This window comes from Sapajus apella, unplaced genomic scaffold (genome assembly GCF_009761245.1).
Source record: "Sapajus apella isolate SASKATOON/1434 unplaced genomic scaffold, GSC_monkey_1.0 scaffold236, whole genome shotgun sequence".
In the NCBI taxonomy this organism is placed as follows: domain Eukaryota; kingdom Metazoa; phylum Chordata; class Mammalia; order Primates; family Cebidae; genus Sapajus; species Sapajus apella.
The window spans coordinates 539,716-553,336 of record NW_022437176.1 but is presented as its reverse complement, the minus strand read 5'-3'; the positions used below and the strand labels follow the sequence as shown (position 1 = coordinate 553,336).

The 13,621-nt window shown below is 44.4% G+C and overlaps 1 protein-coding gene and 1 non-coding gene across 2 annotated transcripts; one reads left to right on the top strand and one right to left on the bottom strand.

Annotated features, from left to right (window-relative positions):
* Window positions 1–484: 484 nt before the first annotated feature.
* On the top strand, window positions 485–12,943 carry LOC116544918 (neuroblastoma breakpoint family member 11-like). The gene is made up of 11 exons (XM_032271529.1): window positions 485–819; window positions 1,996–2,100; window positions 2,648–2,857; window positions 4,032–4,136; window positions 5,316–5,420; window positions 7,355–7,427; window positions 7,888–8,102; window positions 9,877–9,928; window positions 10,715–10,892; window positions 11,546–11,598; window positions 12,138–12,943. Exons 1-11 carry the CDS (start codon window positions 585–587, stop codon window positions 12,379–12,381), a joined length of 1,575 nt encoding a protein of 524 aa, XP_032127420.1. The 5' UTR covers window positions 485–584; the 3' UTR covers window positions 12,382–12,943.
* Window positions 9,305–9,445, bottom strand: LOC116544928. Its single transcript, XR_004266103.1, has one exon. It is a non-coding gene; the product is annotated as a U4 spliceosomal RNA (small nuclear RNA).
* Window positions 12,944–13,621: the final 678 nt, after the last annotated feature.

Sequence of the window (13,621 nt, the reverse complement as noted above, 5' to 3'; positions counted from 1 at the left end):
CTTGTGGAGAAGCCTTCAATTCTGTTTTAACATATGAGAAGGAGGGATGACTGACTTTATGACTAGCATTAAGAAAATATCACATGTTGGGAAACTGTTTCTGTCATGATGATTTTATACACATAAGAGATGAAAAGTGAGGCACATGCTTAGATATATTGGGAATGAGATGGGACTGTGGCATTGTCACAAGTGTACACAAATACTGAGAGTGACTGACAGAGGAACAGTCCCCATCGGTTGTGACCTCAGGTGAGACCAGGAGGCCTGTGTTTTAGCAAACCCTGGGCAATTGGAATGAAGGGCTCCTAAGATTCCATGACATGCCCAGCTTCTAATTCTGTTATTGCAACAGCAGGCCATTACCTGGGACTCTGGCCACTATCTCCCACACTCTTGTCAGAGCCTGAGCTACAGGCAGCACCTTCAGCTCCCAGCTGAAGCATTGCGAACCTTGTTTTTGCGGTTAAGGACCCTGAAGTGCTGTGAGGATCAAATTTTTCTCAACAGTAAGTTAAGAATTTGAGTTATTGACATTCCCCAGTCCTGATTAAACCTATTTTATTTCCAGTTTTTAACCCATCATGTGTTTGGGTTTCTTCTCCCCAGCCCCTGGCTCTACCTGTGGTGTCCCAAATGTCAGCATGGCGACATCTGGCAGGACTTGTTCCACGAAAACCACAGAGGTGAACTTTCCACATACCATCGACAATTCCTACTCCCAGCAGGAAGAGACCAAACAGAATATCAGAGACAGCAAAACTAGACTTCTTCTGAGCCAGGTGGCCTACTTCCTGAACTACCAGCTGAAGACATACAGTAAGTTCTATAGGTTGACCACCACGAAACTGATGAATGAGGTCCTGTCTTGTCTTGAGAAACTAACCATTCTCTTCATCAAAATTAGTTTCATTCTTCCCATACTTGTAAAGAATAGCAATGGGTATTTTAACATTTAGTTAAAGATGGAAGACAGAGGACAAAGTATTTAGCAACTTTTCCACGTCTGCAGTAAGGTGGCTGTGGGACTAGGGTTACAATCCCACCTATTGATTTCTGACACAGGCACAGAACCACCTGTTTTTCTCAGCAAAAGGCTAAATCATGTTTACAGGAATCCTCTCTGTACCATATAAGATCCTGCAGACAAGTAGCATCTAGTCTGTTGGTCTAAATGTCTGGGGTTCTTAACTTTCATTTGGTTCCAGTTTCTGCTGAGGCCCAGTAGGCAAAGCTGTGTTCTGGGGACACTGGGGAAACACAGTGATAGCACACAGTACCCGCTGTGAGGGCTTGAAAGGAACCCTGCTCCTAATAGAACCTGTGGTATGTGTAAGTGGCACCATCAAGAGCAGGGAGTACCCTGGTACTGGTGCCTCAGCCTCCCAATTAACTGGGATCCCCGGTGGGCACCACCACACCTGGCTAATTTTTGTATATTTAGTAGAGGTGAGGTTTCACCATGTTGGCCAGGCTGGTCTTGAACTCCTGCGGTCAAGTGATCTGCCCTCCTGGGCCTCCTAAAGTGCTGGAATTCCAGGCGTGAGCCATCATGCCGGCTCCACAGATTCTTTTTTAAGTAAGGTTGTTAGAATTCATCTGTTGGTCCAGTCTCCTATATAAATTTCTCTAACCATTCATTGACCATGATATATGATGAGATAAATCAATATTGCAGCAATCCTTCTGGAAAGTAGTTAGGGCAATTTTTGGAAGATTTTTGGGAAAGCATTTTAATTATTTGCACTGATTTAGGTCATAGGATTAGTGATTAAGATCTACCAGATGAGGGAGACTTTGTTCCATGGGTCTGAAAAGCAGGCTCATCTACTTCTAGGGCGACTTAGTCTAGGGCCCATTGGAACAATCCTGTCAGAATATCACATTCTTACACTGAGAATATTTTATGTCCTTTTGCTATGACTGGACACCGATTTGGTCTTGTGTGAAGTGTGATTTGCTTAATGTGACCTGCTCTTCTGAATTTGTTTACAGAAGATCGAAAAGATCACAATGAAGAACAGAAATGCAGAGACAGCAAAAATAAACTTCTTATGAGTCAAGTGGCCTGCTACCTGGACTGCCAGCTGAAGACGGAAGGTAAGTTCAGTCACGAAAGTGATGAAAAATGTCCTGTCTTGTCTATGAAATGGTACATTCTCTTCTTCAAAGTTAATTTCATCCTTCCCATACTTCTAGGAAAACAGCAGTGGGTAATTTAACATTTTGTTAAAGATGGAAGACAGAGGCCAAAATCTTTAGCAACTTTTCAACGTCTGCAGTAAGGCGGGTGTGGGACTAGTGTTAACATCCCAGCTATTGATTCCTGACGCAGGCACAGAACCACCTGCTTTTCTCAGCAAGAGGCTAAATCATGTTTACAGGAATCCTCTCTAGCATATAAAATCCTGCAAAATGTATAAGCAAGATAAAAGTAGACGTGTTTATTTCCAGGTTTCAAGGTGACTGAGTAGTTAAGACCAGTTGACTTTAAGGAGATTGAGAGTGGAGATGAGAAGGGGAAAAGCAGGAAAACGACATCTTCAAATCAATAGGCGAGGCTGTCAGTGACATCCCTCAGTCCTGATTAAACCACTTTGACATCACCAGTTTCTAACCATCATGTGCTTGGGTTTCTTCTCCCCAGTCCCTGGCTTTATGTATTCTTCACCAAACATCAGCAAGGTGGCATCTGGCAGGCCTCCTTCCAGAAAAAACACAGATGTGAACATTCCAGAAGGCATTGAGAAATCCTGCTCCCAGCAGGAAGATAACAAACCGAATGTCGGAGCCAGCAAAAATAGACATCTTCTGAGTCAGGTGAACTACTCCGTGAACTACCGGCTGAAGACATACAGTAAGTTCTATAGGTTGACCACCACAAAAGTGATGAATGATGTCCTGTCTTGTCTTGAGAAACTAACCACTCTCTTCATCAAAATTAATTTCATCCTTCCCATACTTGTAGAAAATAGCAATGGGTATTTTAACATTTAGTTAAAATGGAAGACAGACGCCAAAATATTTAGTAACTTTTCCACATCTGCAGTAAGGTGTGTGTGGGACTGGGGTTATAATCCCAGCTATTGATTCCTGACACAGGCACAGAACCGCCTGTTTTCCTCAGCAAGAGGCTAAATCCATGTTTACAGGAATCCTCTCTGTACCGTATAAGATCCTACAGACAAGTAGCATCTAGTCTGCTGGTCTAAATGTCTGAGGTTACTGAACTTCCATTCAGTTCTGGTTTCTGTTAAAGACCCAGTAGGCAAAGCTGTGTTCTGGGGACCCTGAGGGAAACACAGTGATAGCAGGCAGTACCCACTGTGACGAGCTTAAAGGGAACCCTACTCCTAATAGAACCTGTGGTATCTGTAAGTGGCACCATCAAGAGCAGGAAGTACCCTGGTACTGATGACTCCACCTGCCAATTAGCTGGGATCCCCGGTGGGCACCACCAAATGTGGCTAATTTTTGTATTTTATGAAAAGGCAAGATTTCACCTTGTTGGCCAGGCTGGTCTTGAACTCCTGAGGTCAGGTGATGTGTGTGTCTCCTAAGTTGCTTGGATTCCAAGTGTGAGCCACCATGCTGGCTCCACAGATTCTTTTATAAGTAAATGTTGTTAGAATAAATCTGTTGGTCCAGTCTCCTATATAAATTTCTCTAACCATTCATTGACTTTGATATATGATGAGATAGATCAGTATTGCAGCAACCCTTCTGGAAAGTAGTTAGAGCAATTTTTGAAGATTTTGGGGAAAAAGTTGTAATTATTTGCACTGACTTAGGTCATAGGATATGTGATTAAGATTTAGCAGATAAGGGAGATTTTGTCCCATGGATCTGAAAAGCAGGCTCATCTACTTCTAGGGTGACTTAGTCTAGGGCTCGTTAGAACATTCCAGTCAGAATATCATATTCTTACACTGAGAATATTTTATGTCCTTGTGCTATGACTAGACACTGATTTGGTGTTGTGTGAAATGCGATTTGCTTAATGTGACCTGCTCTTCTGAATTTGTTTACAGAAGATCGAAAAGATCATGATGAAGAACAGAAATACAGACACAGCAAAAATAACCTTATTATGAGTCAAGCGGCCTACTACCTGGCCTCCCGGCTGAAGATGGAAGGTAAATTTTATAGGTTCACCATCACGAAAGTGCTGAATGATGTCCTGTCTTTTCTCTGAGAAACTGAACACTCTCTTTATCAGAATTTATTAAATTTTTCCCATACTTCAAGGCAAATATAAATGGGTACCTTAACATTTTGTTAAAAATGGATGAGAGACCACAATATGTAGCACCTTGTCCCTGTCTGCGGTAAGGCAGGTGTGGGATAGACGGTAAAGTCTCAGCTGTTTATTTCTGACACAGGCACAGAACCACATGTCTTTCTCAGCAAGATGCTAAATCACGTTGACAGTAATCCTCTCTGTACCATATAAGATCCTGCAGACAAGTAGCATCTAGTCTGTTGGTCTAAATGTCTGAAGCTGCTGAACTTCCATTCAGTTCTGGTTTCTGCTGAGGCCCAGTAGGCAAAGCTGTGTTCTGGGGACACTGGGGGAAACATGGTGATGGCACACAGTACCCACTGTGAGGAGCTAGAAGGGGACCCTGCTCCTAATAGAACCTGTGGTATCTGTAAGTGGCACCATCAAGAGCAGGGAATACCCTGGTACCAGTGACTCAGCCTCCCAGTTGGCTGGGATCCCCAGTGGACATCACCACACTTGGCTAGTTTTTGTATTTTTAGTAGAAATGAGGTTTCACCACGTTGACCAGGCTGGTCTTGAACTCCTGAAGTCCAGTGATCTCCCTTCCTGGGCTTCCTAAATTGCTCCGATTCCAGGCATCAGTCACTGTGCTGGCTCCACAGATTCATTTTTATGTAAAGGTTGTTAGAATTCATCCATCGGTCCAGTGTCCTCTACAAATTTCTCTAACCATTTGTTGACCATCATATATCATGAGATAAATCAGTATTGCTGCAATGCTTCTGGAAAGTAGTTAGGGCAATTTTTGAAGATTTTGGGGAAAAAGTTTTAATTGTTTGCTCTGACTTAGGTCAGAGGATATGTGATTAAGATCTAGCAGATGGGGGAGATTTTGTCCCATGGATCTGAAAAGCAGGCTCATCTACTTCTAGGGTGACTTAGTTTCAGGACCAGTAGAACATTCCCGTCAGAATATCACATTCTTTCACTGAGAATATTTTTCATCCTTCTGCTATGACTAGACGCTGATTTGGTCTTGTGTGAAATGCGATTTGCTTAATGTGACCAGCTCTTCTGAATTTGTTTACAGAAGATAGGAAACGGTGCAAGAAGGAACAGAAATACAGAGACAGCAAAAATAAACTTCTTATGAGTGAAGTGGCCCACTACCCGGGCTGCAGGCTGAAGACAGAAAGTAAGTTCCATATGTTCACCGTCATGAAAGTGCTGAACCATGTTCTATGTTTTCTCTAAGGAACTAAAGGCTCTCTTCATCAGAATTAATTTCATTTTTGCCATACGTCTAGGAAAATATAAATTTGTATTTTAACATTTTGTTAAAGACGGGTAAGAGAGGTCAAAGTATGTAGCCACTTTTCCACGTCTGCAGTAAGGTGGGTGTGGGACTCAGGGTAAAGTCTCAGGTGTTGATTCCTGACACAGGCACAGAACCACCTGTTTTTCTCAGCAAGAGGCTGAATCATGTTGACAGGAATCCTCTCTGTACCACAGAAGATCCTGCGGACAAGTAGCATCTAGTCTGTTGGTGTAAATGTCTGAGGGTACTGAACTTCCATTCAGTTCCACTTTCTGCTGAGGCTCAGTAGGCAAAGCTGTGTTCTGGGGGAAATGCGATGGTAGCACATTATACCCGCTATGGGGAGCTTAAAGAGGACTCTGCTCCTTAAATAACCTGTGGTATCTGTAACTGGCATCATCAAGAGCAGGGATGACCCTGGTGAGAGGGACATCCTGCTTTCTGTGCAGAGGCTCTCGTTGGTAAAGAGGAAGAACGACGGCACCCACGACTTTGTGGAGGCAGCAGTGCATAGAGCAGGGACCCTGGGCCAGTCTCCTGAGCTCCATTCAAGTTGCTTCTTTTGTCTGTGACTCAGTTTTGTCATCGTTCATAGGGTACTATGATAACGCCTACCTCTGTCAATTGCTGCACTGAACCAGATGGCCTATTGATTGTAACTCTCCCGGGACAGTTGTTGGCACGGAATAAACACTGTGTATTAGTTCTTCATCCTACTGTGTCTACCATAAGAGAAACTTTATTAGTCTTTGTGCATATTTCCTTTACGGCCTTATGAGAGACTCCAGACCTCCATCCTTCTGCAATGACAGTTTTATCAGTGGTGTTTTCTTCCACTAAACATAGGTGGCCATGACATGACTAGGACTTTCTGAATGAGAACACAGATGGGAAACCCATGGGGTTGGAGGTCACAGTACTGCAAATGTCACTCCTTTCATGATGGATGGTGGTCTTTGGAACAAGGGGCAGCATGTGACCAGTTGTAAAGGACACAAAGGAAGCTGTGACAGGAGGGCGGTTGTTGGAGTGGAAAGAGCTCTGGATTAAGAATGAAGGTTCCCACGCTGTATCTTCAGCAGTGTTTTTAGTAACTGTCAGCGAGCAATTGATTTCTCCTTCCTGACTTTCTGTCTCTCCATCTGCAAAGTCAGGCAAATTTCTCTCTCTCCATCTGCAAAGGCAGATACCTTGCAGTGTCTGAAGCATTCAAATGTGCGAACACTTAACGACCGCTTCTCAAAATGAGATAAAGGCCCTCGCTGTGTGGTGTTGGAGGCAGCACTTGATGTGTGGGCATTTGGTGTTAGGAAGCGGTTGAGACTGGAGCACTCCCTGTGGAGAGAATGTCCCTGAATAACACAGCAGAAGCCACTTGGAGGGCCTGTGAAGTCACCTGATGTGCAGGGGATTGTGGGACAAGTTTGTTTGTCCTCTCCTAAGAGAAAGAAATAGGTTGTAAATATGATCTGTGACAGGACTCCAAGCCTGTCCCTGGGCATCAGATCTGTGTCAGGATGGGGAGACAGCTGCCAAAGTCCAGAGAGAGGCTGCACAAGCCTCCAGTGATGTGGGAGCAGAAGGTCTTTTCAACATTTGGCCTCATCTTGACGGTGAGCCTCCGGATCAGAAACACATTGCCTGGTGGATCAGGAAACCATGCCAGGGCGTTTTGTTAAAGAGAAACCATGAGAGCTTTCAGTAGAACAGGGACCCACGCGCAGACGTTCATGTCCCTGTGCACATTGGGCTGACTGTGCTTGCACAGTGTGAAACGGGAAATATCTGAACGAACACATCTGTACTTGCAGAAAATGACCAAGATGAGGATGAAGATGTTCACATCGCAGAGGCTGAGAAAATACAGGAGTCGCGTGCCCCCAGGTAACGCTGAATAATCAGGAGCAAGTAGTGGTTGGTAAAGTATGGAAAAGTTCTAGAATCTGACCCTCTCTGGCATCTCCTATGGGCCAAAGCCTGCAATCCCTTGGCCACAATATGTTCAGTTCAACCCAACTTAGACACGGGGTGTGGCAGCTGTTGTGGTTCTTTGTATGTGCTGAGTGCCGTATCTGAATTATGCAGGGATAACTGAGTCTCTGCTCTTCTCACCTCCTTTCTGCCCAGTGTGATGAATACCAGATGCTCTCTTTCACTCCGGTTTCCCATGGCAGCCATGCTCTGTTGCAGAGCGTAGGATTGCCTGTTTCCTCTCAAAGGGAACTTCCCATTTGCCTTCTGAGACCCCTCTCTTATTCCTCTTGTGAAAACCAGCTAGGACTTCCTGGGGTCCAATCCCGCTTTGTTTAATCTTCTATCATCTCTATCCCATCTGGTTCATCAGGGAGGCACCAAAGGTTGTTATCAAGAGAGTCCCTGAAGACTCACTGGAGGAATTTGTCATCAGTCATTCAAATAGCTATGGCCCTACTGACTCCAGCCAGCCTCACGGAGAAACCAATGAAATCACAATAGAGGAAAACAAGGTCGACTCTGCACTGGTTGTAGAGAGTCCATCATCTCATGATGTAGTGGAGGATGCTCTAATCATTCTTTCAGATGACCCCTACATTCCTTGTTTCTGGTACCTCTGTCTAGGCTGAGGAAGATCAACTCTGAAGACAGGCTCTATACACACAAATCGGTTTGAATGAAAACCTATCATGGGATACTAAACACAGATATCAGGGAATTTTTATCCCTTCCTCAGCTCATGCCATGCGTTTGTCTCCCAGGCCCAAGTATCAAGTTACCAGACCCCAGGCCACGGTGACAAACTTATGGTCACCTGAGTGCAGGAGGTGTACAGTAGGTGTCTGTCAGGTCTCCTAGCTTTGAGTCGGTATCTCTCACCTCCTGTCATTATGTCATCTGTCCCTGAACGATGTTGATGGAGTTTCCATTTCTTTTTAAGGAAACTGGGAGCCTTGCCTATTTGTTTGGCGATGTTGTTCCCCAGGTTTCACTGCTCGGAGCGTCGGTCTTGATCTCTTTTGAGTCAGCTTGCTTAGCTGCACAGTCACCTTGAAACCAGGATGAAAACATTTCCTCTTTACCTTGCTGATGTGTTTCCGTGAAGCAAGGCTCAGCCCGGCTCTCCACCCCATCAGTGTAATGGCTGGTCTGATTTTTCTTCGTAGCATCACATATTGTTTGCTGTTGTTGGGTTGGAGTCCTTTTTTGTCACCCAGGCTGGAGTGCAGTGGCACCATCTTGGCTTACTGCAATCTGCACTTCACGGACTCTGGTGATTCTCCTGTGTCTGCCTCCTGAGTAGCTGGGACCACAGGTGCTCACCACCACACCTAACTAATTTTTGTATTTTTAGTAGAGACGAGGTTTCACCATATTGGCCAGGCTGGTCTTGAACTCCTAAGTCTAAGTGGTTCACCCACCTTGTCCTTTGAAATCACAGATTTTTTTTTTTTTTTTAAACAGAGCCTCTCTCTCTCTTATTCAGGCTGGAGTTCAGCTGCACGATCTCAGCTCACTGCGACCTCTGCCTCCTGAGTTCAGACGATTGTGCTGCCTCAGCCTCCCGAGTAGCTGAGACTGTAGGCGCGTGCCACCATGCCCAGCTAATTTCTTTGTATTTTTAGTAGAGACAGGCTTTCACCGTGTTAGCCAGGATGGTCCCGACCCCCTGACCTCGTGAAGTGCTCACCGCGGTCTTTCAGAGTGCTGGGATTACAGGCGTGAGCCACCATGCCCGGCCCACAGATTCTGTTTTGTTTGGTTTTGTTGTGTCTTTTTTTATTCCTTCTCCCTAGAGACTGTCCAAAATTGTCAGTGCCGACTCTATTGCATGTCATCACGGCGGGGTATTGGGGAAAGTTTTCAATGAGCAATAATCTCATCTCAGATAAAACTCATTGGCTACGATACTGCCACTGAGCAAAGCTCGCAGATTCTTTTTAAAGCAAGTGTTGTTAGAATTTACATATCTGTCCAGTTTAATGTATAGATGCCTCTGACCATTCTATGACCTTGCTACCTGGTGAGATAAGTCAGTATTGCAGCAACACTCCCAGAAAATAGTTTGACTCATTTTTGGAGATTTTTCTGGGAACAAAATTGGTTTAACTTTGCATAGACTCAGGCAGAGAATATAGCATTATGGTCTACCTGTACAGGGAGATTTTGGCCTGTGCATCTGGAAAGCAGGCTCATCTGCTCACCAGGCTTCATCTAGGGCACCCTGGAATCTTCCTGTCAGAATTTGTATTTTTGCCCTGAGAACATTTCTGTGCTTGTGCTATGACTAAACAGTGATTTGGTCCTATGTGAAGTGTGATTTGCTTAATGTGACCTGCGTCTCTGAATTCATTTACAGAAAGTCAAAGTGATGATGAGGAAGAGGAAGAAAAAGGGCCAGTGCCCCCCAGGTAACGCCGTGGAGTTGTGGGCTGTTAGTTCAATAGTGACACCTGGAGACCACAGATCCAGGGAAAACGGGGAAGTGATGACTAGAACCCTTTCTTCCATTCACCCAGCTACAAATTGTCCTTATTGACAGTGTTGTGGGTGATTTGTGGCACTTGTGTAGGTTTTAATTTCTTAGTCCTCCCAAGATAGGAGCCTGCAATCAGATGAGCCAGGTGAACTCAGCAAACAGGGATTTCCTGGTTTCTCCTGTTCTCTCCCATGTGTTTAATTCCAGGGAGAGACACATATATGCTTTCTGCCCATTTGTTGTGAGCATGTTTGCTAGGATTTGTGAAGAGAAGAAATTCAAAACATAGACATATTATATCAAAATACTGGAAAAAGGAGGCCCTTAATACATAAGATCTGGGTGTCTGAAATGCCTCAAGAGCTCTGTGCACTTGAATGCCACATGTAATATTCAACACAACTTATGCCACATAGTTGAAGCCCCGTGTTAGTTCTCGTGCTGCATTTCATGGTGAGAGTTTACAGGGAGTCTGGGTGGCCTGCAGTGGCTCATCTGTGCAAATGCACTGAGCACCTGCTGCTCATTTGTGCTCTGTCCCCGGGGTAGTCACCCTCTGCCCTGCATTTAGAAGGATAGTTTTTTTTCTCTTAGAGGAAAAATGCCTTTGCTTTCTGTGACCACTCCATTCTGACTTCCATCAGATCAACTGGGAGACTTTGTTGTCTAATCTCTGTTGGTTTAATCTTCTGTCACCCTGTCCTGCCTGGCTCATCAGGAATCTGCAGGAGTCTGTGGAGGAGGAAGCCCCCCAGGAGTCCTGGGATGAAGGTTATTCAACTCTCTCAGTTCCTCCTGGCACATCTGCCTTCAGTGAGCCTTACAGGAGCAACTTACACTTATTAGAGGAGCAGCAGGTCGACTTGGCTGGTGACATAGACAGTGAGTACTCCACTGTGAAGGCGATAAAGCTCCATTTTCTGTCCTAGATAGACCCCATAGTCTTTGTGCATTGCTCCCCTGGCTGGGCTGAGAGTTGTCATCACTGTGGGCTGAACCTGTACATCAGAGTAGATTTCGATCACTCTGGATTCCAGTCTGAAGCACGGACACGGGGGGGGGTCAGTGAGCTTTGCTCTCTCTCTAGTCTCAGGCCGTGCCCGTTGCACCCTGGACCGACTGTCAGGACATTGAAACCCAAGGCCGGTGTTGCAGACGCACACCAGGGTATGCAGCGCATGCCCATGAGTTGTCTGTCAATCTGAATTCAATGTCTCTTGCCAGCTACCAAGTTCCTCATGAGTTTTGTTCCCCAAGCATGTCTGTGAGGTTCTTCCCTGCTTGTACAAACTTGGTGTAACTGTTTGTACAAACTCGGGATAAAAGGATAATGGTCTACCAGAATAGGGACATTTCACCATTGGTTCTGAGACACAAACCAAGGAATCTCTAGCATGATTGGCCTTGAGACCTCCTGAAGTCCATCTCTCACATTATCCTGTTCTCATGCTGGGGAGCCTGAGGTCTCTGTGCAGGGATTAGACAGTGGACTGTTATGGGTGTAGGGGAATTGGCTTATTTTGTCTGTCCCTGTCTGAATTTATTGCAGAGATTAAAAATGACCAAGAAAGAGGAAGAAGACCAAGGCCCACCATGCCCCAGGTAACTCTGAGCAATTGTGAACAGCTAATTATGTGTTGACACCTGGAGACGCCAGGTCCAGGGAAAACAGAGTGGGCTGACAATATCGATACCGTGTTTTCAACGAAGCCTGAACTATTCCTACTAACACTGCTGTTGGTTTTCACTGCAGTATATATTTAGGGTTCCATTTCTTCCTCCCATTTTCATGTACTAACTACTGTAGGTTGACCATACTTGTTTTTATGATCAGTGTACGCTGTGTGTCCTGAGGGCACTAACTCAGAGTGTCCTTTTACTCCCTCATCAGTGTGTCACCTGGACGGCTCACTGAGCTTACTTTCTCTCTCTCTCTCTTTCTTTGTCTTTTTCTCTCTTTCTCTTTCATTCTTTTTTACCCTACTCTTGCCCATCCCAACATAGGGTAATAATTTGTTACGTCATTAATGGATCTATGTTTTTTCTTTATTAACCACTTTCTTGCGCTACCCATGAAATCTAGTTCAGGCTCTGCGGTCTTATTTTCCCTGACTTATTCTTTGGTTTTTCTCCTTTTCTAGGCTCAGCATGGAGCTGGTGGAAGCAGAAGAGCCTGAAGTCTTCCGGTACTCACTGGATATATTGCATTCAATGTATACAGCTTATCCTGAGTTTTTTTACACCTGCCAGACTTACACATATGCCATTTTTTTATTTGTAGAAGAGCATGTTTGCTTGACTTTGGACATGGGCAGTAGGTTTCTTACTATGACGGTGATAGGACTCCACCTGGTCTCCCAGATAGGGGTCATATTCCCACACTAAGACAACATGTCACCTGGGACTCTGTCGGTGCAGAGTATGAACAACACCATGTTCTTGCTGAAAACACTTAGCCTGAGTTTCATAGCCTGAGGTAATCTCCAGACAACTTCAGAATGTAGAGCAGTGAGCAGCACGACTGACCTGTCTCCTTCAGACAGCCCATGTCACCACAAATCACACAATTAAAAGGAGAAAGGACATTTTGGGTTGAAAAAGAGTCAAAAGATAATGTAGCTACATTGATTTAGGTCTTTTGAACCCAAAGTGTCTCCTCACCTTTTTGTTGTTGTCATTGATGGTGGCGACATGAGTTTGTTTGTAGAGGACATGTCAGCTGTCTGGCTCAGTGGTCTACACTCTGAAGTTGTCTGAAAATGTCCTTATGATTAAATTCAGCCTAAGTGTTTTTCCGGGAACACTGCAGGGTCAATGCTACCTCACCCATCTGCAGGCAGAGACGGTCCCGTGTGTATCCCACCATGATCGTGGTACCAGGACTATTCCACCATTTGTCTACGACCATGATCGTGGTACCAGGATGGTTCCACCATTTGTCTATCACCATGATCATGGTACCAGGGCTATTCCACCATTTGTCCACCACCATGATAGTGATGCCAGGACTGTTTCACCATTTGTCTATCACCATGATCGTGATACCAGGACTGTTCCACCATTTGTCTATCACCATGATCGTGATACCAGGACTATTCCACAATTTGTCTATCACCACGATCGTGGTACCAGGACTATTCCACCATTTGTCTATCACCATGATCGTGATACCAGATCTGTACCTTTCAGAGACACCTTATTTATACTGAAGTAATTGGAAAAATGGTTTTAAAAAGTATTAATATCCTGGATTCAGATGATCATCCCCTAAACATTTTATTATTCGTTAATCATCCCTGGCTGTGCCAGTTATTATATTTATATCGCTATACTAAAAATTTTCAATTTTTACTGTATCTTTGCTTTTGCTAGTTTCTGTTGTTGAAAAAAAAATTTCCATGCCTGCATTTTCATTTTTGCCAAAGTTAATTTTAATATATACCATTAAAATTTTTTGCCTTAAGATAAGACCGTCAGCACCTAAGGCCATAGCAAAGCAGATTTTGCTAATTTTTAAGCCTTTGTTAATTTCTGGCTGCCAAGAGACGTAGTTTACTTAGTTAGCTGCTAATACCTATTTAAGTGAGCAACCAGGGATATGTCAATCAGACTAAGGATATGCAAA

Bases quoted from the DNA above. Each gene is read 5' to 3' on its own strand.
- LOC116544918 (XM_032271529.1), top strand. From the start codon at position 585: ATGTGTTTGGGTTTCTTCTCCCCAGCCCCTGGCTCTACCTGTGGTGTC. The intron at 10,893-11,545 runs GTGAAGGCGATA...AATTTATTGCAG, and splicing joins TAGACAGTGAGTACTCCACT to AGATTAAAAATGACCAAGAA. The intron at 11,599-12,137 runs GTAACTCTGAGC...CTCCTTTTCTAG, and splicing joins CAAGGCCCACCATGCCCCAG to GCTCAGCATGGAGCTGGTGG.